General features: G+C 43.8%; 1 protein-coding gene across 1 annotated transcript in view; it reads left to right on the top strand.

The window, feature by feature from the left end:
- The first annotated feature begins 2,614 nt into the window (after positions 1–2,614).
- SV2B (synaptic vesicle glycoprotein 2B) overlaps positions 2,615–26,085 on the top strand; it is an 83,920-nt gene continuing 60,449 nt past the window's right edge. The window contains exon 1 of the mRNA XM_039245763.1: positions 2,615–3,407. Coding sequence (XP_039101694.1) covers positions 2,867–3,407 — 541 coding nt within the window. The 5' untranslated portion in view covers positions 2,615–2,866. The remainder of the gene's footprint in view (positions 3,408–26,085) is intronic.

The following is a 26,085-nucleotide window of genomic DNA, read 5'->3' as shown; positions in this document are numbered from 1 at the left end:
ACCATATTTCCAAATAAGGTCACATTCTGAGGTACTGGGGGGATCACGTTTCCACCCATCTCACTCAAAGTGATTAATGGTTGTATTCTCTAGAAAATGCTTTGCTGGGAAAATAAGTTGGCATATCTCAATGGAACAGAAAACAACCCACAACACCTGACAGGGATTCCTCCCTACTCTTCTGTGCTTGTCATTCACAGCAGTTCATTTTGCTGGATCAGATGAGTAGAATCAGTTTTGATGAAGATATGCTTCTTCCTGTAAAATGCCACGTCCAGGACCTCTGCCCCTTGAGACAGTTCCCACATGTACTTTTAGAATTGCAAATCTATCATTTCTGGTTCATGACATTTTTGCAGAGCCCCCAGGATGGAAATAACCCACCAGATCTCAGGCAGTTGGCATTCTTTCTCTGTTTTTTTTTTTTTTTATAGCACTCTGCAAAACTCTCATTCTGTAAACATGCAATTTATAGTTCTCCTGTGGTTCCTAAATGGATATAATAAAAACAGATTTAGAATATTACTCTGACATGGTTCAGGCCAGCATGGTCTAATACAAGCTTATTTACTGGGGTGGGTGAAAAATCTGAAAAGATAAAGGGAGAATCAGTCCTTAGTAAATATTTCCTGCCAGCTCTCATGATCCTTTCTGAGAAGGCAGCCCACTGGAGTTCTTGGGGTGTTTGTGGAAAATGCAAATTTCCAGGCGCTACCCCTACCCCCCACTTTGCAGGTTCAGAGTCTTTGGAGGAGGGGTCCTGGGACTTACATTTCTAATAAGTCCCTTAAGCCTCTGTGGTTCTGGCCCACCCTTCGTTTGAGAACCCCAGGTCTCTGGCATCGCCCAGAAGACATGTGTTTTGTTTTTGAGTCAGATGAGTTCCAGAACTGGAGTCTGTTCAGGGCTGAGGTGAGGAGAGCTGGGCAGGCAGGTGTGGGGTGGGGCGCCCAGGGACGTGCCGTCAGCATGGTGAGGATAAGTGTGTTCAGTCCATTGTGGGGTAGCATCTGCTGAGCTTGGCGAGAAAGGTCCATGTGGATTTCAGATGGGACAAGGAGGTTTGTAAAGGTTGAAGGCACATATATATGTCAGCAGGCAGGTTGAGCTGGGGAGTGGGTTTCTGGCAGCCCCAATGAAGGAGTCTGGAAGCCGGGAGAGTTGAAGTGCGGGCCCTGCATCCACCCCTGGGGGCTGCTCAGTGAGAAGCTGGGGAGACCCCGACCCCAGTGAGCTGTGTGAAGACTCAGATTCCTGATCTTGAACCAGCCCCTCTGTGTGCTCTGGGAATCTGCATTCAAAGCCCTCTAGATGATCTAATGTGACAGTCCCTCTGAATAGTGTTTGGAAAGCACAGGGGCCATGGAAAGAACTGACCTTGGGAATCAGTGGGCCTGGCATTGAGTCCTAGCTCATTGACCTTGACTTGAGTCCATCTGAGCCATAGTTTCTTTATCTGTAAAATGAAAGTACAAATACTTTCTTCTTGTTTTGAATGTTGTGAGAGTTAAGGCTAAGGGATGTGACACATTTAAACACAGTTTCTGCCACATGGTGGGCTTCATCAAGTGGTGGCTCCAAACCTTGTGAGAACTGAGATCGAAGAATGTAATTGGGACAGAGTGTGCTAGTCTCTGGCCATAAGAATCAACAGGTGGCCCCAGGGGTTGGACTTGGTTCTGACAATACAGTGTTCTGGTTTCTAGAACTGGAGCTACAAAAGAAAAAGAAAAAGAAAAAGAAAAAGAAAAAGAAAAGAAAGAAAGAAAGAAAGAAAGAAAGAAAGAAAGAAAGAAAGAAAGAAAGAAAGAAAGAAAGGAAGGAAGGAAGGAAGGAAGGAAAAAGAGCACCAATAATGTCAGGGCTTCGATAGTGTTTACATGCAGGTCTTTTATGAACAACCTTATGAGTTAGGTACTACTGTTATCCCCATTTTACAGATGAGAAAACTGAGGCTCGGAAAGATGTGAGCATGGTCACACAGTCTTTATGTGACAGAATCAAGCTCTCTGGCTCTGGGTCTTCAGCAGCTTTTCCTGCGTGGTTAAGTCAAGTACAAGGTCAGAGTGGCCTTCAAACCACAGCACTGAGTCTTTGGAGAGATGGTCCTGGATATCTGCCTCACCTTTCTAGATATAAAATCATATGCCCACTTCATAACAAAGTAAAAAAAGCTGGCATTTTTCCTAACAGAAGCTGATCTATAATAAACCAACCCTGTCACCAAAGGTTTGAGAAGCTCTAACCGAAAATCTGTAGCATGGAATCGTCTTGTATTGCGAATCCCTTGCCTGCTTTCTATTTCATTCTTGTGTTGAGTTGACACCTTTCACAGGTTCATGCACCCTTCAGAGGGCCTCTCTGACCACCGCTCTTTCTCCCCTTACTCTTTGTCCCACTGATTCAGTCCTTATTCATTCCATACGAATCTGAATATTTAATCAAGGTTTTCTCCACCTAACACCTGAAGCACTGGCATTAGTAAATATATTTGTTTGATTCTGAGAGTATTTTGTGAGAATTTCTGCATTTTGTAACCCTCCTCTCTTCCTTCTCTGTACTCCCAGGGCATAACCTTCAGTAGCTGAACAAATCAGGCCAGCCAGCAAGCTGCCAAGTCCTGTGGGCTCCTTGTCAAGGGAAACAGCTGGCCCCATTTCTAATCAACATCTCCCCCACAAAAACACTGCGGGGTCACTGAAGGAGACTAGACCAGAATTTGAAACTTTCCAAAGACTTGCAATAGACATTGAATGCAAAAGGATACTTACATTGTCCCAAATCTGCTCTATTTGGGAGACAAGAGGGAGAAACACCCAAGGAGTCACACAGGAACAGATTCTACATCTAGGCCTCTGCCCATATAATGGGTGATGGTTATCGATACAGCCCAAACCTCTACCACGGTGCGAGGGATATAGCTCGCCAGGTGACCAAGCAGTCCCAGAACCAAGGAATGGATGATTACAAGTACCAGGACAACTATGAGGGCTATGCCCCCAGTGATGGCTATTACCGCGGCAATGAGTCCAACCCAGAGGAGGATGCACAGAGTGATGTTACAGAAGGCCATGATGAGGAGGATGAGATCTATGAGGGCGAGTACCAGGGCATCCCTCATCCAGATGACGTCAAGGCCAAGCAGGCCAAGATGGCCCCCTCTAGAGCAGATGGCCTTCGGGGCCAAGCTGACCTGATGGCTGAGAGGATGGAAGATGAGGAGCAGCTGGCCCACCAGTATGAGACCATCATTGAGGAGTGTGGCCACGGCCGTTTCCAGTGGATCCTATTTTTCGTCTTGGGTTTGGCTCTGATGGCTGATGGAGTGGAGGTGTTCGTGGTGAGTTTTGTCCTGCCCAGTGCTGAGAAGGACATGTGTCTGTCCAGTTCCAAGAAAGGAATGCTCGGTAAGTAAAAATTTCCAAAGATCATTCTCTCTTGGCATTAAATGATGAAGGAGAAAGAGCCGTAAAACTTGTATAGCACCTGTCACTATTAGACGCCTTAAATCTATCACAATGCCCTTGCAATGCTATCACTCTACATCCATTTTTGCCTTGAAGATACTGTTATCTCAGAGAAAATTAATTGGCTCAAGTTTACCCAGCTAGTAAGGTTTGGAGCTTGGATCCCTGCTCAGGTCTGCCTGAACCTCAAGTTCATAGTTCTTTTTCCAAATCTCATTGCCTTTCTGAGAGTCAGATTTCTCTCATCTTCATATTAAAGCCAACCATCTTCTATATCCCAATGACAATACATTTTGCGAGTGGTAGGCCAGAGGCCTCTACCTCTCTGTCCTCTCTGTGTCCTTCTAGAATCCAATAGCATCTGCTCTGGTTTCTCTTGTCTGTAAGTGCTAGTGGGTGGACTGCCCTTATGCCTTGGGGAGGTATGTTGGGCTGAACCCACCATCAGGCCCCTGCAAGCCATTGGGAGCCACCCTGTAAAGCACAGATGGACCCCACAGGATGGAGGACCAGTCTTGCAAATCAGTAATGAGGCTAGCACCATCAGAACCCGGCATCAGATATCAGAGCCGAGACAAAGAGGATTTTGTGTAGAGAAAGGCTCGGCACGAACGGTGTGGTGTAGAAGAGACTCATCATAATACAGACAAGGGTTTGTCTTGATCACTAAATGTCTTGCAAAACACATCCATTCTCTAAATTTGTAGTCCATATGGTTAATTATTTAACAAAGCACAGTTATTGTGAACTTGCTCCGAATCATGTTTTTAAGAGCCTCCAAGAACTAAAAATTTATCTAACAACTTTGTTCATTCATCCAACAAATATTTATTATGCATATACCGTGTGCCAGTCTCTGTGCTCAGCCCCTGGGGAGAAAATATTGAACTGGACAGACATAGTCTCTGCCTCTCAAAGGCAGGACACTCAGCAAGACAAATAGGCTTTGTGTTAACAGTGCATTAACAAACACAGAGAGTTATGTACTTACTGTAGAGATGAGTGCTATCAAATACCTCGTGTGGTTCTCTTCCCCAGACTAGCTTTAAAGTAAGGGTTGGCAAATATTTCCTTTAAAGATCCAGATAGTAAATATTTTAAGCTTTGCAAGTCCAGATAGTCTCTGGCACCACTACTCAACTCTGCCTCGGTAGCCCAAAAGCAGCCGTAGACAACACACAAACACATGGGCAGAACTGTGTTCCAATAAAACTTTATTTATGAAAAAAGACAGAGGGCCAGATTTAGCCTATGGGCTGTAATTTGCTGGCTCTGATTCAAAACCACTATTAATAAGATTGGGATATTAAATAAAGAAAGCATCTGCAATAAAGAGTCATTCCTGGAAGCTTTTAAAATTTGTTTTATCTGGGGCGCCTGGGTGGCTTAGTCGGTTAAGCGTTCGACTTTCGCTTAGGTCATGATCTCACAGTTTGTGGGTTCGGGCCCCGCGTCGGGCTCTGTGCTGACTGCCAGCTCAGAGCCTGGAGCCTGTTTCGGAGTCTGTGTCTCCCTCTCTCTCTGACCCTCCCCTGCTCTCTCTCTCTCTCTCTCTCTCTCCTAGAAATAAATAAAAATATTTAAAGAATAAAAATAAAATAAAATAAAATTTGTTTTATCCATTTCTGCTTAATGAAGGGGCCATTTAAAATAATTAAACTGTGTCAGATACGATTGTTAAGGGACCAAAAGAGACTATATATGTACAAGCAGAAGGAATGACTAGAGGAGCAAGACTTTCACCCAACATTTTTAAACACCAACAGAATTTTAGTTGCTTTCTAAAATTTTCTTTTTATTATTTTTTTTTTTTATGAAAGTGATCCTGCTATGGACCTTTAAGTTTGAATCTATTTTTTTTTTTTTTTTTTTTTTTTTTTTAATGTTTTATTTATTTCTAGGAGAGAGCGAGAGAGAGAGACAGCGTGAGCAGGGGAGGGTCAGAGAGAGAGGGAGTCACAGACTGAAATAGGCTCCAGGCTCTGAGCTGGCAGTCAGCACAGAGCCCGACGCGGGGCTCGAACCCACGAACCGCGAGATCATGACCTAAGCGAAAGTCGGATGCTTAACCGACTAAGCCACCCAGGCGCCCCTGAATCAATTTTTTCTTAATAAGAGCAAAAACCAAAACAAACCACAAGCTCCCAACCAAACCATATAGTCCCATGGTGATCTACACATTTCCAAGTTATTGATTTGTTCTGTGGTATTCTCAACGGAAATCCTGGGTCCCTGTTAGGCCAAATTGGCAATGTCAGTAATGATTTCACTCCCTCTTGGTCTCTCTGCCACTCTGGTGCCTGGCCACCTCATTATCAGAGCTGTAGCATGGTCATGGCTCCTGATGGCTCCCAGGGCAAATACTAGGAGTCGAGGGAACATGGTCCTAATCCGGAGAGTTCATGTTTGTGTAATTTTGCTTCCAGTGTTTGCCGAGAAGATGCTATGGCTCAGCTCAAGAAGGGCAGGGAAGACTACCTGAGCAGAGATGGACTTCCCATGCATTTAGGGGGCCCCCTTTGTGGTCAAGGAAACGGATCTGGGGAAGTGGATGAAGGGGAGGTCTTCAGGGGCCAGCATTTCCACATGCTGTTTCTTCTGACCTTCATGGTCACCCTGGTGGTTAGAGGAGGTTCATCCCATTTTTATGCATCAGGAAACAGGCTCCAAGAGCTATGTCCTAGGTTACACAGTAACCATTGCTGGAGCTGGGATTTCAACCCCAAGTCTATCTGATTTCAAAGTCTACGCTCATTCTGCTACACCATACTGCCTTTCTCTCATACATGATCTTTGGAAAAGAGGTCATGCCATGGGGCAGGTCTGCTTTCCATGTCATCAAGCACCTGGTGTTTGTTTAGAGTACCCCAGATTGCTTCCAACCAAGAGGCAGCATGGTGTGAGAAATGATGGTGTGGGCATTGGAGTCTGGCCTCTAGCGTTTGACCACTGGTATGTCATTTATCAGCTAGTGACCTTGGGCAGGTCATAAATTCTCTGAGTTTCCCATATGTGGATTAGGGTAATAATATTGTGTGTGTGTGTGTGTGTGTGTGTGTGTGTGTGTGTGGGCTAAATGACATAAAGCTCGTAAAGCAACCAGCTCTCTGTAAGTCCTGAACAACTGTTAGTGCTCATTACTTTGTATCTTGGCACTCTCCTTCCCAGCATTTGTGGTAAATTAGAGTTGCAGCGAGATAAAGGAGCAGCATGCACTCTGGAACCAGGTGGCCTGGCTTTGAGTCCTTGCTGTGCTAATTCTTAGTAGGATGAGTTAGGGAAAGTTGCCTAACTTCTCTGTGCCTTTATTTCCTTGTCTGCAAAATGGAGGTTGACAATAGGATCTACTTTGTAGGGTTTTGTGACGATTCAGTGAGTTCGATGTATTTAACTTGCCTAAAGTAGTGCTTGCACATAATAGGTGCTCGAGAAGTCTTAGTTATAATATTATTATATAGTTGTTATTATTACTAAACTTATGTCTTGATAATGATGAGCCACCCAAGTTCAGGGCTAGATCTTCTCAGGTGATGACACTGCATTTTTTTTTCAGCCTAAATTATTTATTTCAGGCTTTTAAGGTCAAGCTGCCCTCCCTTCGCTGGTGACAGTGCCTCCTCATTTCTGTGCTAACCCAGTTCTAGCTCTTTCTCTTTCCTCTTTGTGTGTATGTGCATGCGCGCGTGCACACACACACGCGCGCACGCGCGCGGGTTTGTATGTGTTTAAGACTTAATTTTTTTTGAGCTGTTTCAGATTCACAGCCAAACTGAGAGGAAGGTACAGAGATTTATTTCTAGCATGTCTCTCTCCCTACATCTGCCTAGTCTCCCCCCATTACCAATACCCCCCCCACCAGACCAGTACATTTGTTATAATTGTGTAACCTACATTGGCACATTGTTGTTACCCAAAGGTTTGCCTTTACTTTTAATTTAGGGCTGACTCTTGGTGATACATTCAGTACAATGACACGTATCTATTATAATAGTATCAGGCAAAGGTAGCATCACTACTCTAAGAAATCCTTTGTGCTCTGCCCATTCAGTCTTTCCCTGACTCCAACTCCCGGAAACCACTGATTTTTTTTTTCCTGTTTCTGTAAGGTTTTGCCTTTTCCAGAATGTTATAATCTTTGGGTCATACACCATTTATGTAGCCTTTTCAGACTGCCTTCTTTCACTTAGTACTATGCATTTAAGTTTCTTCCATGTCTTTTCAGGGATTGATAGCTCATGTCTTTTCAGTAATGAATAATATTCCATTGTCTTGATGTACCACAGTTTATCCATTCATCTACTGAACGACATCTTGGCTGCTTCCAAGTTTTGGCAGCTAGAATAAAGCTGCTGTAAACATCTGCGTGCAGATTTTTACGTGGACATAAGTTTTCAACTCCTTTGGATAAATACCAAGGAGTGTGATTGCTGGATCATGTAGTAAGAATATGTTTAGTTTTGTAAGAAATTGCCGAACAGTCTTCCAAAGTGGCTGTACCGCTTTGCACTCCTACCAGCAATGAATGAAAGCCCCTGTCGCTCCACATCTTCACCAGTGCTCGATGTCGTTGGTGTTCTGGTTTCTGACCATTCTTATAGATGTGTCTCCTTGATGTTTTCACCCACATTTCCCTGATGACTTACGATGTGGCACATCTTTTCATTTGTGTATTTACCAAATATATATCTTCTTTTTTGAGTATCTGTAAAGGTGTTTGGACATTTTAAAATGTGGCGTTTCCTGACTGTTGAGTTTGAAGAGTTCTTTGTACATTTTGGCTAACAGTCCTTTATCAGGATGTGTCTTTTGCAAATATTTCCTCTTGGTCTGTGACCTATCTTCTCCTTTTGGCTCTGCTTCTTTTATAAAGAAACATAAAGTGATGCCCCTAGATTTGACTCCTCCTTGATGTTCCAGGAAGAGAATTCAGTAAAAGAACATTCTTTACCCCAAATTCAGGCCTCAAGTCGTATTTTGTTATTTTCTTCCTGGAATGAAATGAATCAGTTCAGAAAATAAGAGAAGTGTCCCTAGGCCAGCTAACAAAAATATCTGGGTGTCTCTGTGGCTCTTTCCTGAGCTTTTAGAAAGAAGAAAGTTGAACTCCTTCAAGTGTGGTGGTTTAGGGGGTCACTTATCCAGAACTGTCTTGCTTCAGGAAGCAAAAGTCTGGGAGAATGTTGTCAGCATTGAAAGCCCTGCCCTGCTCACTCTCAAGCAGTTGGTCTCCTTCCAGACAAGGAGAATGCATTCATTTGTTAATTAAAATGTTCATTCAGTTGCGCCTGGGTGGCTCAGCTGGTTAAGTGTCCGACTTCAGCTCAGATCATGGTCTTGTGGTTCCTGAGTTTGAGCCCCGTGTTGGGCTCTGTGCTGACAGCTCAGAGCCTGAAGCCTGCTTCAGATTCCATGTCTTCCTCTCTCTCTGACTCTCCCCTACTTGTACTCTGTCTCTCTCTCTCTCAAAAATAAACATTATTTTTTTTAAAAAAAATGTTCATTCATTATTATTTTTAAAACTACCAAGTATTATCACATGCCTGATATTCCCTATATTCAGTGGCAACACAAAGCAGGCAAGTCATGACACTCAGTGAGTTTTCTTTTTCTCCATATATGTGTGTGTGTGCTAACTTATTAACACTATTGCGTGAATAGTTTTTTTGGTCATTTATTACAAAACAAGAAGGAAACCTCTGCATACTACTTTTCTGGCCTAAGAACTATTTTTCATGCAATAAAACTTCTTGTTTTCAAAACCATGACTTCCTTGCAAACAGCGCATCAAAGAAAATCCATGCGGGTCCACTGCTTTCAGTAACTGCTTGCGTCCAGAGTGCGGTTCAGAACATTTCAAGGGTAGATGGCCCTGGCATGGCCTGTATGCACACTGCAAGGCAGAGAAGAATGCTTTTATTTATTTACAGTTAATTTTTAAAAAGTTAAAACTTAACAAGGTGGGGGGTTAGGGGGGTGGGGCGATAGCCAATACCTAATGCCCATCTGTACCACAGACTTAATTACATTTATTTTTTTGCAGTTTTATGTTCTGCTCTTTTTTAACACAAGTGTATTTGACACAGATCAATGAGTTTTACTCTAAAGGCAGAACCAGAGCTCACACAAGAAATAGAAAATACAAAACAGCGCAGTGGGACTGCCTTTAATGTTATCCCTCTTGCCCAGATCAGAGGGAAACAAAGGCCATATAAGGGGTAGAGCCTGAGCTCGGGGTGCCCTGAAGTCTTCCTCTGAGATCCCATGATCTTAGATGGTTGGCGAAGGAATCCACAATTCTTTTTAATCCCTTTTCAGGTGATAGTTATGTAGTTTACAGTTATGTATAAAAAAACATCATTCAAAGAGATGACATTAAAGGTAGGCAGTGTGGGATTGTGTTTGGTGTTTTCAATGACACCCAATCGTGGGCATCTCAGTGCCTTGTTCCATTGCAGCTAGGATGGCATTTAATATTGGTGACAATAGAACACACCCATGGCATGCTTCTCTGCCTGCAGTTGGTAGATTGATACCAACGTTTCCCCATAACTGCAAAAATACCCCTTATGCCATAACTGGGGACTCTTCTATTTTCATGCTGCTCCGAAGCAAGAGTGTCCTATTTTCAGGCAAGAGTTCCATTTTTTGCCTTTAGAAGTTTGATTTCCTGGAAGAGTCTAGTTGCTTGTTGCGTATTTTATTGGCTCTTAGTTTTTCTTACCATCTGCTGTGGGACGCTCACAGAGACCTATGTTTCAGACTATAGTTTAGAACTTCACAGGGGACCCCCGCGGCCTGGTGTGAGCTATAGGGAGGACATGGAGCAATGTCACATGGGGTGGATTCATGAGAATACATTTTCAGCTGAATTTCCACAGCCGCTTGGAGATGGATGTGTTACTTGGCCTGTCATGGAAAATTATCTTTTAATTGTTTCATATGTGAATTCGAGGTGAACATCAGGGCAGAGCATTTGATTTACTGAGTCACTTTTTCTTTTGCCCTGAATTCAGAGTGTTGGTTCCTGAAAAGGGGGGCCACTCGGTGCCCCAGGGCCTGGCACAAAATAGGTGCTCAGTAAGTACTTACCTACCACCATGAAAATAAATACTCTATGGTGAAATCCACCATATATACATATGTTCTGTGTATGTATGTGTGTGTGTGTTATTTGTATCAGCTGGTCTTATTTATTTTTTTTTTAGATCATGGGATTCTTTAGAAGAAGAGGTAAGGGCTCTCTTAAAAGAGTTCACAATGACCACCATATTTAGGAGTATGAGCTTGATTCCATAGGCATTGGAGAGCTATTTAATGAGGAGCTATTGAATGCCTTTGAGAAAGAGAATGACAAGGTGGGACCTGGGGTTTAGGAGGGTCACTCTGCCTCTGTGGCTTTGGTACTGGAAGTCATTATTAAGGATGAATTAAAGATCTTAAGATCTTAAGGATGAGATTCTGAATTAGTTCTGAAGCTTTTGGAATTGGCTTTCTCATCTGATTAGATTTAGACACCATGGACTGTTTCCAGCAGAGACACACAAAATATCATTGGATACTCCTGACTAAACATTTCGAAGAGGCAGGTGACCACGTACATATATAACCCCTTGGAATATTTTATCTAACAAGTATAATGAGCTTGGTGGAGTCAGAGCAGCAATCAGAATAGTCTGATTCTGGAAGACTGTAGTGTTTCCAGAAGTGACCTCAGTAAGAAGCCTACTAAATTTTCACTTTTTCTGTACAAGCAGAGACATTCTAGGTAAGGTGAACAAAGCTCCAACTTGTGTCATAAAAACAGCATCGTGTCAATTTCCAGACTTGATCCAGTTTACAGACCCAGAACCCCTTGAATGAAGAGGGAGGCTGAGTCCCCGTGAGGAAGGATACCAGTATACTACTGAAAACATACTTCCCTCCAGTCTTTCCAACGGGCCTACGGTCTTTTTACCAGAGTAATTGTGTACTGGGGAAAAGGAAAAAAGATGTCTTGAGGATTACTGGATGTTGGCTCTGGAATGACTCTAATCCCAGGAGGCTCAAACCTCTCTGTGGTTCACCAGACAGAGTGGGGGCTCATGGAGGTCAGGTGATCAGTGGAAATTTAGCTCAGGCCCCTCTCACAGGTGGCTCAGTCAGCTCCCAAGCCCTCCTGTGGTTATTTCCCCAGTTCTGGAATGTGCAATTGGGGTAGACCTACTCAGCAACTGGCAAAACCTCTACATTGATGAAGAATGGATTGTCAGAGAGATTAGATGTAGGAGAGCAGACAGAAGGTTGTGGAATAGTCCAAGGGAGAAATGTGTGGTCCATGGGCTAGTATGGAAGGGAAATAATTGATAGCATTTGAGTGTTTTGAAAAGTTGAGATTTTTATATAGAGCCTTAAAGTATTTCTGCTATAAGTACCATATTTTTTGTGTGTAGTTTATGCAAGGAAGGAAACAGAGGGCCCAGGCAAAGAAGACACCCCCTCTTTAAGAGATTTATACCTTTCTACAGCTGGTTGTATTTATTATTAGATAAGTGAATTCATAGCAAAGGGTTGACTATTACAAAGCTGATGAGTAAATGCTATTGTTTGGTAATAAATATACAATGAGTAAAAAGAATTTCCTATACAACCAACCAACCCTCCAGCCAACCAACCATCCAAAAAACCAGCATCATGTTCTCAAGATGAAGAGGTTTTTTCCCCACAATTAACCATTAGGGTTAAGAAAGAAAAATCTTACAAGGGAACTTCTTGCAAAGAAAACCCTCACTTTCACAATGTGGGATACAGATTAAGTATGGATTTGGCTTTGAGTGAGGTACACTTCATCTAGAGCTGTGTCCGTTTTTGTGTTTTTCCACTTACTCCTACATCAGAGGATAGTGCCTGCCTTGGTCTTCAAATTATTAACTGCTGATTCAAACTTATGGATCCTGAGCTTTACTCTGATTTGAATCTATATCGAATCAAAGATATTTGTAGCTTATGTGTGTGTAGTTTTTAGTTTTCCTTGGAGCAAATGGCATTGTCTGGAGAGAGAGGGAGGCAGAAAGACAGAGAGACAGAGACAGAGACGGGAGGAGAAGGCAACAGAGGATGGTGTTTATCCCCAGGGGTTGCTGGGGGAATTAAATGGAATCACCCATGCTAACCATGCACCTCAGGAGAGGCACACAGTAGGTGCTTGGTCAGTAGTCACCTTGCTCCTCTGATCCACCTGCAAAACCTGATGTTTTAGCTTCCCCCTTGTTTTCACCTTGGCCAGGGCAAGGATATCTCAGCAAATTCTTTCTACTCTGCTTGCAGAACATCTCCTTTGGCAACGAGGCCTTCAAAGACCTGCAGGATTTTTTTTCCCTCTATGGTTATATGCACACTCCTTGAGACCCTGTAAATGAAAGATGTTTTGTAGATATCACCTTACCGATTATCAGAATAAAAATGTTGTAGTTATTTATTGATACTGACCTACTTATTTTTATATTTATATTTGCCCCCATCGTGAGAGACTTCAGCAGACAAAAAAGGCTCATAAGGCTCTTAATCCACATATTTGAGAACATGATTCCCAGACTATGGAAAATGCAATAGGAATGAGCGAGGGCAATTTCTAAGTAGACTGGTGTATTTACTGGGAATGGAGGGAAAATTGCAGGGTTGGGCATGGACTAGATATATAAGTAGTCCATTCCCTGTAAAAGGATATGAAGCCTTTGATGTGAGTGGCCCAATTAAGGGGAGCCTGGCATGGATCTTTCACAAAATCATAATGGGCTTTGTTCTGGCTATATATTGCTGAATATCAAACAAACAAATGCACCAAAACCTTCACACCATTTTCTTTGCTAATGAACCTGCAGTCTTGGAAGACATCTGGGCTCTACTCCACTTGGCATTACCTGGGGCAACTAGAAGGTGGAACTAGAATCATCTGAAGGCTCATTGACAGACTTCTGGTGCCAAGGCTGGGAAGACACAAACATCTGGGGGCTGCTTATGGTATATGGTCTCTCTACACCAACATGGCAGCCTTCAAAGCAGCTAGGTTTCATACTTGTTGGCCCAGGGCAGCCAGGGTGCATTTCTTGAAAGTGAGAGACAAGCAAAAGCCATATTGGTTTTTTTTCTTAGGTTTTTATTTAAATTTCAGTTAGTTAACATACTAGCTACAGGCATACAATACAATATAGCTACTAGTAATGTAATACTAGCTTCAGATGTACAATATGGTGATTCAACACTTCCGTACATCACCTGGTGCTCATCACGGCAAGCACACTTCTTAGTCCCCATCACCTATTTCACCCATTCCCCCCCCCCCCCCGCCTCCGTTCTGGTAACCAGCAGTTTGTTCTCTGTAGTTAAGAAACTGTGTCTTGGTTTGCCTCTCTTTTCTCTTTCTTCCCCCTTTCCTCATTTGTTTTGTTTCTTAAATTTCACATCTGAGTGAAATCGTATATTTGTCTTTCTCTGACTGACTCATTTCTCTTAGCATAATACTCTCTAGCTCCATCCATGTCATTGCAAGTGACAAGATTTCATTCTTTTTATGGCTGGGTAGTAGTATTCCATTGTATATATATATACCACCAATTCACAGGGACACACGTACCCCAATGTATATTGCAGCATTATCTACAAGACTCTAATTATGGAAACAGCCCAAATGTCCATCAATGGACAATGGGCAGGATGAGTGGATAAAGAAGACACACACACACACACACACACACACACACACACACAGCCATATTGTTTTTTGTGACAAAGTCTGAGAAGGCAGGCAGTATTATTTTTTCTACATTCTATTCCTTGAGGCTATCATAAAAGACCTTTCTCATTTCAAAGGGCAGAGGATATAGACTCTATCTCCTGATTCAGAAGTTATGAGGTTCTGCACTGGGACCAGAAATATTGCCTTAGCTATTTTGTGCAGTACGATCAGCGACCAACCTCGTTTGGAACCGGTCCTCTGGATGGCCCTTCTCAATAGCACATATTATTGCCATTTTGCTCTAGATAATTCTCTCCTGGGCATTCAAGGCTATTTAACAGGGCCCCAGGCCTCCACCCCACCAGATGCCTGAAGCACCCAGCTCCCAGTTATGACAGCCAAAAACGTCTCCAGATGTTGCCAAATGCTCCCTGGGGTGTAGGGGAGAGTGAAAATAGGTCCAGCAGAGGACCACGTCTAGGTGACTATTCTCAGCCCTGGCCACCCATCACATCACCCAAGGAGCTGTTAAAAAACACAAACACAAACAGAAAAAATAGACTCTGCTCTAGAATAATTAAGTCAGAGTCTCTATGGGTGTGGTGTGGGCATAGGCATTTGTTAATAGCTCCCTTGTGATTCCGTGGTGTAGCCAGGTCAGAGAACTAGGTATTTTACAGAGACGCAGTAAGAGCTGCTGAGATGTCAGGGTTTTTGCTTACTATGCTGTGTAGGGACTGTCTCCCAAAGGCTTCCTTCTCGTGTTTGTGACAATGGCTGGGACATTCACACGCACCTTAACCAGCATGAAAAAAATGGGGTTGCATCTGAAAATCAGATTTACTTTTACACAGCGCTTTACAGATTTTCGGTGGTTTTCATGGCTACTCTGAATTTTAAATGACCCTGTGAGATGGTCAGAGTGATAATCCCCAGTTTGCATGATAAGGGAAATGTTGTCAGAGACCTTAAGCGATGCATGCTGGCCTGAGGTTCAGTTGCTAACGTGGTTCTCTTGTTCTGTGTTGCCACTCATTGCCACCAGTGCTCACTGTGGGCTACTGTATAGTGATGAGGCTGGAAGGTCATTTTCTCATAGACAGATTTATTCATAGAAACCCCTAGAAGAACCATGATTTCCCAGTGCCTGCTACAACTTCTGTTACCTGTCTTCTCATCTAAAAGCCAATTATAATAATTCTACTATCATCACCAAGGGCTATAATTTGATAAGCTCTTCCCTTGTGACCATTCTGTATTAGCCCTTTTTTTTTTTATATATGACATTCCTCAACCTTGTAACAATCTGCAGGGGAAGCTTTATTTTCCCCATTTTACAGATGGGAAAAGTTAGGTTCTCAGAGGTTTAAGTAACTTGTCAAAAGTAGTTAGTGATCCATCTAGGATTTGGAACCAGTTATGTCTGACTTCAAAGGCTTAACTTCAAAGGCTTCTCCTTTCACTTGCTGCTGCCTCCATGGAAGTTGTTTCTAGGTGTCCATTAACCTTTTTTTAAAAAGTTTATTTATTTATTTTGAGAGAGACAGAGTGAGTGGGGGAAGGGTAGAGAGAGGGAGAGAGAGATCGGGAGAGAATCTTGAGCCAGCACCACACTCTCTGTGCAGATCTAGATGTGGGGCTCACACCCAGGAAACTGTGATCATGACTTGAGCTGAAACCGAGAGTCAGACGCCTAACTGACTGAGCCACCCAAGTGCCCCTAGGTGCCCATTAACCTTAAACAGTCTTTTATGTGAAATGTATCACTGCAATAAGGTGCAATTGCGAAGCAAGCACTGGACCCCTTTGGAGTGCCGGAGTAGGGTACAGCCCTTCTCTGTATGTGAGAGCGTGATGCAGTCCGTGTACCAACCAGCTGGACCAGAAAGGCATGGGTGCTGATTTTACTGGGGATCTACAGCAGTTCTGGATGCAGAGACTATCAGCCCATAATAGGCTGTCCAAGCGTCAAGAGCAACACTGCCTTCCTCCTGCGTCAGGCCATGTAAGGGGTCCCAAGGAATGATCCATCACCCTGTATAGAACAGAGCAGCGGAAGCTAAAAGGACTCCACCAATCCCTACTGCCATGAATCGTGTCAGGTGTGGAGTTCACAACTGCTCAGCTAAAATGGTCCTTTGTAGGCCAGTGGGTGTAAAAATCCCTCTTTACAAGTCTTGTGCAGCCAAGCCCAGGTGAACTGATGTTCACTTTGCGAAGGATTGGTTTCTTTTCCAGAAAAAATCTCAGATAGTAGCAGGGCAGGGAGGAGGGAAGGGAGGGTCAGAGAGATGGTGCTGGGAATGTAATAGCCTTTGACATGCCCCATGGGATCCACGTGGGGTCTGCCCCATGGGGTGAGCAGACTGAATGTGAACACCTTCCCTTCCAATGAGGGCTAACTGGGGCTGCTCAAATGTGCAGAGTGAGCATTTTCTGTTTCACTGCTGGAAGTTTTGCTGACTCAGAGTGCATCAATCTCTGCTATGGATGTGCAGGAAATGGCCCAGGGAAGTTTCATCCTTTCCTTGGCCTCTCTGCCTGACCTCTCTTGGTCCCAGAAAGGGAAGTGTTATCCTTGAAAGGAGATGTGATAGCAAACTATGAGGCATAAGCCATTAATTACAACAGTAGAGAGTCATCTGACATTAGAAGTGAAAGAGATGAAGGGGAGCTCCTAGCATGTCCCTGGTTTCCAACTAGAGGAAACCAAGCCCCAAGAGGAAGTGAGTTGGTCAAGGTCATATACTCTGAGACTGGGACATAGGACCCCTGACCACTGGCACAGAACTCTTTCCTCTATACCAAGTCAGTGCCTTTCACTGTTAAGGAAGACTATATAAATCAATCAGATGATCTTTTCTCTGTATGGTTTCTTTTTTAGGAGGCAGTATGTGTCTGGGATACACTTAGTTGCTGATAACAATGGGTTTGAATCATAGAGATGTTTATTGTTTACTTATCAATAATTCCCTGACTTGGTGGTTCCAGGGGTGGGATAGGGCTTCACTGATGTCAGGGCGTAAGGTTGGGTATCTCTGTCATTCTCCTTTGCTTTCCCTCATGGTCACAAAGTGATCACTGTAGCTCTAAGCACTACATCCTCTCACAATGACTTTCCAAGCAGAAAGTAAGAGAGATGGTGGCAGGGAAGTGCTTCTTCTGCTTTTATTAGGCACAAAATCATTGCCCAGAAGCCTCTGACAACTCCTTGAGTAAATCCCTGGCAAGAGGAAGTGGATAAAGATGACCATGAATTATCTGTGATACATCCCCTAGGGTTGAGTATGTATGTAGAGGGACCATTCTCCCTGCCTCTTCCCTAGACATCCCTTATTTAATCTGTTATCAGAGTGCATTGCCTACTGCTTATTCTTGGTGTAGTCATCTACTGATTCCTATTTCACGCCCCCTCATTCCTAGAGGATCTTAGTCCTTGGTCCACCATCACACTCCAAAACCATTTGTTATAATTGCTGGTAATTTCAGTAAGTGCTTTCCAGTATCCCAGTTTGTCATTTATCGAGGCCCTCTCCAGTGACTCCCCCCACCTCAATTACTTACCCTCCTGGTCTTAACTCAGGTCTTATCATGACTCGTAACTCCACCCCCTTCACAGTCCCCAATGTCAAGCACCCCTTCTTCTGTCTCCAGCTCTGTCCATCTAGTTCTCCATCCAACCTCCCTAGCTGTTCAGCCTCAGGGACACCTTCAGCCATTGGTCTGTCTCTCACCACCCTCTTGTCCTCACCCCAGTTTTCACTGAGCTTGAACTCTGTGGGCCAGAATCATCACCATTCCCTGCATACGCCATCAACTTCCTTGTGCATCTTTTACTTTGCTGTGTTCCCCAAATCTGATTACCTCAAACCCTTCATCAGTCAGTCCCTGGACACTGGAGCTGAACATGGCTGATGAGATGCACACAGTGCCATCCACTGGCCTCACTTTAAATTCATGATCAGCAACCTCAAGGGACCCTTTGTGCCACCAGCCTCACCCTCCATTTCCCTAAACTGTTTATTTTTCTCTGCCCCTTGATGACAACTCTGTTCCTTTTCCACTGCTGCCAATTCCCAGCCTCTCTTCCTAATCCTCACCCTCAGTGCAAAGAACTCATTCTTATTTTGCTGCAGAAACAGAAACCAGAAAGAAGTCCCACAGCTCTGACCACCACACCTACCCTGCTAACTGCCTCTGTTTTTACCTTATTCCAATTGCTGTGAAGGAGTCTTTGTGTGACCTGTCCCTTCTCACACCAGCTGCCCATCTCTGCTCACCTCCCTGGGACACTTCTTTCATAATGATCATCTTCCTCCTCCTCATCTCTTTTTCTCCCTGTATGGAACCATTCCCATCAGTACACACACATCATATAATTTCTCCCATTTTGACTCTACATGTGCCTTTTCTATTCTCTTTTTGGTAAAATTCGCTGAATCCAATTCCTCACTTCTCATTCTCACTAGAACCCTCTGGGATGAGATTTTGTCCCCACCGTTTCATAAAACCATGCTTGTCTAGATCACTAGTGGCCCCACTTGGCCAATCCAGTGGCCCAATCTCACTCCTAAGCTTTCTTGACCTGTCAACAACACCTGTAACAGTCTACCCCTTCCTCCTTCTTGATACACTTTCTTTATTGGACTTACAGCTACCCCAGTCTTCAAAGTTTCCTGCTGCCAACCCCCGTCCCTTCTTGGCTTCTTATTATCTTTTTGACCCTTAACCATTAGAACATTTCAGTACTCAGTCCTGGAATCTCTTCTCTATTGCTCTTCCTTTGGAGATCTCATCATCTCTGCTTTAAATACCACCTATTACCTTGACTCTACCTTTAAGACATATTCAGAATCCAGCCACTTTTTACCACTTCCACTGCTCCTCACCACCCTGGCCCAACCTGTTGATCTCAGTCACTTGGAATATATGTCATGGTCTTCTAACTGGGCTATATGATCCCATCATTGTTTTTGTTTTTGTTTTTTTTAATGTTTTATTTATCTCTAGGAGAGAGAGACAGCGTGAGCAGGGGAGGGCCAGAGAGAGAGGGAGTCACAGACTGAAACAGGCTCCAGGCTCCGAGCTGGCAGTCAGCACAGAGCTCGACGCGGAGCTCGAACCCACAAACCGCGAGATCATGATCCAAGCGAAAGTCGGAAAGTCGGACGCTTAACCGACTAAGCCACCCAGGCGCCCCTATATGATGCCATCTTTGGAAGAGAGGCACTGTTACTGGGTGGTCAGGGAAGGGCTCTCAGAGCCTAGGGCTGGAGTATAAGAAGGAGACACTCATGCAAAGATATGAATAAAAAACAGGCTAAGTAGGACAAAAAGCAGTGTGAAGGCTCTGGGGTGAGAAAGAGCATAGAACATCACTACCCAGGGGGTAATGGATACCTGATAAAAAGGCAAATAGCAACTTTAGACAAATTGTCATAGGAATAGAAAAATTAAGAGATCTGAACCATGAGAAACACTTTATTTTAATAAAGATGTGAATACTCACATTCCTAACATTCTAATAAAACCTGCACAGCTCTCTGTCACATGGAGTTCTCAAACAGTGGATGAAAATAATTGCTTCGCTGGTAATGTGTTTTAAAAAGCAAAGAATTTTATTTAGAAATGCAGATTTCTGATGCTTTTTGAAATTCTAGAAATAGTGTCTATATTCTACAACACAGCAATTGGCTAAAGTTGGGTATGGCTGCTCCCCATAGATGGGCATTTATTTCCTAGTCTCTGCCATTCCTTAGGTATGCCTAGGGAATTTCACTCCTTTCCCTGCCTGGCCCCTATAGGTGTCTGATTTGTGTCTTGAGGCCAGGAGGTGAAAAGATTTCATCATTTGGATATTGGAAAGGATTAATAAGATTTCACTGAGTATAGTCACATAAGGCTTTTATTTAAAGGTGAAGGACACTGTGGAGCAGAGGAAGATCATATAGATAAGCACCAGGGGCTCAAGAGACAGCCAGGCACAGTCTTTCCAGGATCCTTCTTAGTCTCATATAGACCTATCTCCCAACTGAACCACCAAGGACTGCGCAAGAAATCTTCACTCGGGGCAAGTTCAAGGCAGAAGTTCCCATAGGGGCTTCCATGTCCCTTTGGTCTTATGATCAAGCCCTGCCCAACCAGTGATACCATTGAAAATCGTCAGTAAACAAACTGGCCCCAAGGTTGCCAGGGGAGTTTCAGACTTTAAATAGCACCTCGTAAATACCATTGCCCTTGTCTTGCCCAAAAGTCAGAGCCAATATCCAGGTGTCTCTAAAGGTAAACATAGATCTTTTCCAGTCTGGCTGCGAATCAACTCTATCCTAATATAGAAGATAATGTCCTTTGAAGACAAGGTAGCCCATTTTGGTGTACAGTCACTGTACCAAAAAGGCAACAAAGTTCTGGAAGATCATGGATTCGGCTTCTGCTGATAACCAGCTGCATCACCTTCTGACCCCTTGGTGTGAAGGTCAACCCTGTCCCCACACCCCTGGCCATCTGCTTGTTCTAAGATAGCAGCTGTCACCCTCTTTCCACTTACCAGCTTGCCAGAGTTCGTGCCTTGTCTCCTCTCTGGCCCTTGCCTGGATCCACCACTTCCCCTTTATTTCTACCTCTTTATTTCTGATAGAGTGTGAGTTTTTTGAAAGCATAGGACAAGGATTTATTTATCTTTATGCTGCTCTTCCGGGTTCACTGACATGTGGAGAATGGGGCTTAGCAAATTCCCTTGCGAAGACTCTGGTTTCCTCTCCTGCTCTTTTATCAACTACTCCTGTTTCCGCCTCTGGCTCTTGGCTGCACTTTCCATGACTGGCCCTATAGTGATGCCCCTGGACAGGTCCACCCTCTAGAAATGACCAAAATGGCAGCCCCAACTTTTTCTTTAGTGGAATGGCGGAGGGATCACCTAGTCTCACTGGATAATGATCATATCTGAGATGCCGACAGTACCAGGACAGCTGTCAGAGATGTCATACGTCCCTCCACTGGCTTCAGCCCAGGTGACATCCCCTGTCACCTGTCTCACCTCTCACCTGCTGTGGTGCCCAAAGGGAAGCTTTTCTTTTCTTTTTTACATTTATTTATTTATTTATTTTGAGAGACAGAGACAGCACAAGTCAGGGAGGGGCAGAGAGAGAATGAGACACAGACTCCAAAGCAGGCTCCAGGCTCTGAGCTGTCATCACAAAGCCCGACACGGGGCTCAAACCCACGAACTGTGAGACCATGACCTGAGCCAAAGTTGGACGCACCCAGGTGCCCCAGAAGCTTTGCTTTTCTAAGAGATCTCTAAAGTGGTAATATGTAAACAAGGCAATTTCAATATTCTCACACTATTCTCAGGCAATACTTTTTTGTTTGTTTTTTGTTGAGAGAGTTATAACAAGCAAGGGAGGGGCAGAGAGAGAGAAGGTGAGAGAGAATCCCAAGCAGGTTCTGGGCTGCCAGTACCAAGAGTTGGATACCTACTCGACCGTCCCACTGGGGCACCCCTCTCAGGAAATACTTCTTTTTTAAATTTTTTTAAAATTTTTTATTTTATTTCATTTCTCCCCTTAAATAGTTTATTGTCAAGTTGGTTTCCGTATAACACCCAGTGCTCATCCCAGCAAGTGCCCTCCTCCATACCTATCACCCCTTTTCCCCTCTCCCTGACCCCCATCAACCCTCAGTTTGTTCTCTGTATTTAGGAGTCTCTTATGGTTTGCCTCCTTCTCTCTCCTTAACTATTTTTCCCCTTCCCCTCTCCCATGGTCCTCTGTTAAGTTTCTCCTATTCCATATGTAAGTGAAAACATATGGTATCTGTCCTTCTCTGCCTGACTTACTTCACTTAGTATAACACCCTCAAGTTCCATTCACGTTGCTACAAATGGCCAGATTTCATTCTTTCTCATTGCCATGTAGTATTCCATTGTATAGATAAACCACATCTTGATCCATTGATCAGTTGATGGACATGTAGGCTCTTTCCATGTTTTGGCTACTGTTGAAAGTGCTGCTATGAACATTGGGGTCCATGTGCCCCTATGCATCAGCACTCCTGTATTACCTTGGGTAAATTCCTAGCAGTGCTACTGCTGGGTCATAGGGAAGTTCTATTGTTAATTTTTTGAGGAACCTCCACACTGTTTTCCAGAGGGGCTGCACCAGTTTACATTCCCACCAGCAGTGTAGAAGGGTGCCTGTTTCACCACATCCTCACCAACATCTAGAATCTCCTGATTTGTTCATTTTAGCCACTCTGACCGGTGTGAGGTGGTATCTCTGTGTGGTTTTGATTTGTATTTCCCTGATGATGAGGGACGCTGAACATCATTTCATGTGTCTGTTGGCCATCTGGATGTCCTCTCTGGAGAAGTGTCTGTTCATGTCTTCTGCCCATTTCTTCACTGGATTATTTGTATTTTGGGTGTGGAGTTTGATGAGTTCCTTATAGATATTGGATATTAGCCCTTTATCTGATATGTCATTTACAACTATCTTTTCCCATTCCATCAGTTGCCTAAGGAAATACTTCTTGAGGCCTCTTGTGTCCAGTGTGAGAGAAGATTAAGGGAAGCGGCAAGTACCACTGCCCCAGGGCGAGTGGACAGAAATCTCACCAGTGACCTGAATCCTTTCTATTACAGTCACTCCCACCATGGCCGTGGGCCTGGCTTCTAGTCACCAAAGCCATGGCCAAGGATCCAGGGCCTGGTCTCCTCACAGGCTCATGGCTTGACCCAGAATGTTGCATGTGGCTTAAGCTTGATCACACCCTGCTGGGATGGTGAAGTCTCCAGCTTGCTTTGCAGCATCTTTATTTCCCATAAGTATAGTTGGAGAGAGAACCCTTCTCTGATTTAAGATCCTACCCTTACACTATGCTGCTGAAGCAAGGGACTTCTGTCCCTCAGGCTCCCCAGTCTGTCTGCAGACTTCCACCTCTGGACCTCTGGGCTTTAAAAAGAGGAGACAAACTGGGGTGCCTGGGTGGCTCAGTAGGTTGAGTGTCCGACTTCGGCTCAGGTCATGATCTCACGGTTCGTGGGTTTGAGCCCCGCGTCGGGCTCTGTGCTGATGGCTAGCTCAGAGCCTGGAGCCTCCTTCAGATTCTATATCTCCCTCTCTCTCTGACCCTCCTCTGCTCATGGTGTCTCTCTCTCTCAGAAATAAATTTAAAAAAATAAAAAAAAATAGCAATAAAAAAAGAGTTCCAGCTTTCAATGGATTAGGAAAGTGAACCTACTTCCAAAGATTCATTCACTTGAGTTTATTGGACATATAAAATACTAGAAAAGTCCAACACGGTAATTGCTAGATTGTTTTCCACTTGACAAGTTGTTTAAGCCAAACCTTTTCTGTGCCAAGTACCTGGATCCAAAAGAAAGCATTTATTCATCCCAGAAGTTTCCAAGCATCCAGATGTCATATACACACAGTGCTTGGCTGACAACCTAATGCATCTGATTTCTTAGAGGTGTGCAGATAGATACCCTGGGGTTTTTCCATGACTTCATACCAAAGTGAGACTTCACTAGGGGATTCCTGTATATGTTAAATCTTTATCAAATTTACCTCCCCTACCCTAGTCCAAGAAAATATTGCCCTTCAAGGAAATATATTTGGTTGAATAATTAAAAAATGGGAAGGAAATCGTTCATTTGGGAGGTGCTGATTTTGATCCTTGCAAAGTATATGTGTACAGTCCAATAAATGAGCTATTGCAGAGAACGGGAGCTCAGAAGCCTCCCAGGATAATTAATGCATTTAATTTCTATGTATTCAAGCAAAAAAACAAAAACAAAAACAACCCAAGTTCAAAATGGCTTCTTAGCCATTGGTTCACTGTATACCTCACCCTGCTGCCTCTGATGCTCAGAGCTATATTCTGTTTATATGAAAACCATCCCTAGAGATGACAAGAGTGTGATATGTACCAGGTCTCGGGAAGGAAATTTGGCCACAAACTCATTGAGCCTGTTTGACCTCATCATTTCGTTTCTTGGAATCAATTCTGAGCAGATGACCAGCAACACAGACAAAGACATATGTACAAAGATGTTCTTTGTGGAGTTATTTATCAAATGGAAAAGTAGGTTATGAGACATCCAATACAGAGTGGTCTCAACTGTGTAAATGCAGTATGTGTACAAATAGAAATACAAAGACAAAAATATGCGAACAACAGCTTTCGGTAGGCAGCATGATGGATGTTTTTTGCCTTCCCTTTAAAATTTTTTTAAAAAATCTTTATTTACCTTTGAGAGAGAGACAGAAAGAGACAGAGTACAAGTGGAGGAGGAACAGAGAGAGAGAGAGGGAGACACAGAATCCAAAGCAGGCTCCAGGCTCTGAGCTATCATCACAAAGCCCAATGCAGGGCTTGAACCCACAAACCACGAGATCATGACTTGAGCCGAAGTCGGATGCCCAACCAACTGAGCCACCCAGGCGCCCCTTGCCTCACTTTTATACAGTTTTGGAGGGTATATATATATGTGTGTGTGTGTGTGTGTGTGTATCTATATTTATATATTTGCATTTTTCAGATTTTTCTATTGTGATTATGAATTATTTATTTCTTGAACAAATATTAATGGAGTGCTTACTATGTGCCAGCCTGTGAGTGGGGTGGTAGAGACACAGAGAATTTCACTCAAACAAAACCAACACAGTCCCTTCCTCCAGGAGTTGGCAGATGTTGAACAAATACATGTATAACAACATGTTATGTGACGTATGTGACAGGGAGGAAGGAACAACATACTGCAGAAATAGCAGAGAGGACAGAATTGCATTTGGATCAGGGGCCAGGGAACTGTGGCTTGTTTTTGTTTTTACATATTTTTAAAAATGTGTATGTATTTATTTTGAGAAAGAGAGAGAGATCAGGGGAGGGGCAGAGAGAGAGGGAGAGAGAGAGAATCCCAAACAGGCTCCGTGCTGTCAGCGCAGAGCCCGATGTGGGGCTCAAACTCACGAACTGAGAAATCATGACCTGAGCTGAAATCAAAAGTCCAACACTCAACGGACTGAGCCACCGGGGGTGGGGGGGGTGGGGGTGGGGGGGCGCTGTTTTTAATGTTTTTTAAGGACTGTAAAGAAAAATAGGAAGAAGAAGAAGTTGCCACAGAGACTACAGGACACCTGCAAAGGAAACTATTTTTACAGGTGAAATATTTTTTCTCTGCCCCTTTGCAGAAAAAATTTGCCGAGCCCTACTCTGGAACATCAGGAGGCCTCTCTGAGGAGATGGCAATCAGTGTGGGCACTTTTCTATGAGTTAGCAAAAAGAAAAAAAAAAAAAAATCCCAGCAAAGTCTCTTTAGAGGAAACTGAACATATTTTAGTTAAAAAAAGCTTTTTTATTGGGAATCCGGCTCCATTTGCAGGTAAGGAGGGAGGTACGTTTAAAGGGCGTACTTCTATAAATAAGTTTCATCTGCTAGTTAGTCTCTGTCCTCTCGCCTCAAATGCCTTTAATATATGGTGGGTTTGATTTTAAAATACCGCCAGCGTATTTTCGTGTTTCTGATCCCGTGGCCTTCTTAGGTCACAGCCAGTGCCACGCTGCACTGCTCTGAATGACAATCGCCAACTTTTATTAATTGTGCATTTACTTCTGGGCCGGGTGTCCTGCCAGGTACTCTCAATCCACCAGGCTATGCGGTCCTAACAGCTCCGCAGGATGGGCACTGCCATCCGACTTTTACAAAGAAGGAGCAATGATCAGAGAAGCTGAATGATTGCCCGTGGTCACGCTGCGGGTAATTCGCGGAGCCAGGGCTATGAGCTGGGTCACCCCACTTTCAAGACGGGGCTCTTTCCTTTATGGCACCTGTTGGCGCCCCCCCCCCCTTCATGGAGGCCTATTTCATTTCCTGTGGGGTGTTCTCGCTGATTAAAAGCTCTT

This window comes from Hyaena hyaena, unplaced genomic scaffold (assembly GCF_003009895.1).
Source record: "Hyaena hyaena isolate Hyena2069 unplaced genomic scaffold, ASM300989v1 scaffold_266, whole genome shotgun sequence".
NCBI lineage: Eukaryota > Metazoa > Chordata > Mammalia > Carnivora > Hyaenidae > Hyaena > Hyaena hyaena.
The sequence above is the reverse complement of the archived record's forward strand: the minus strand, read 5'-3'. Positions and strand labels throughout refer to the sequence as shown.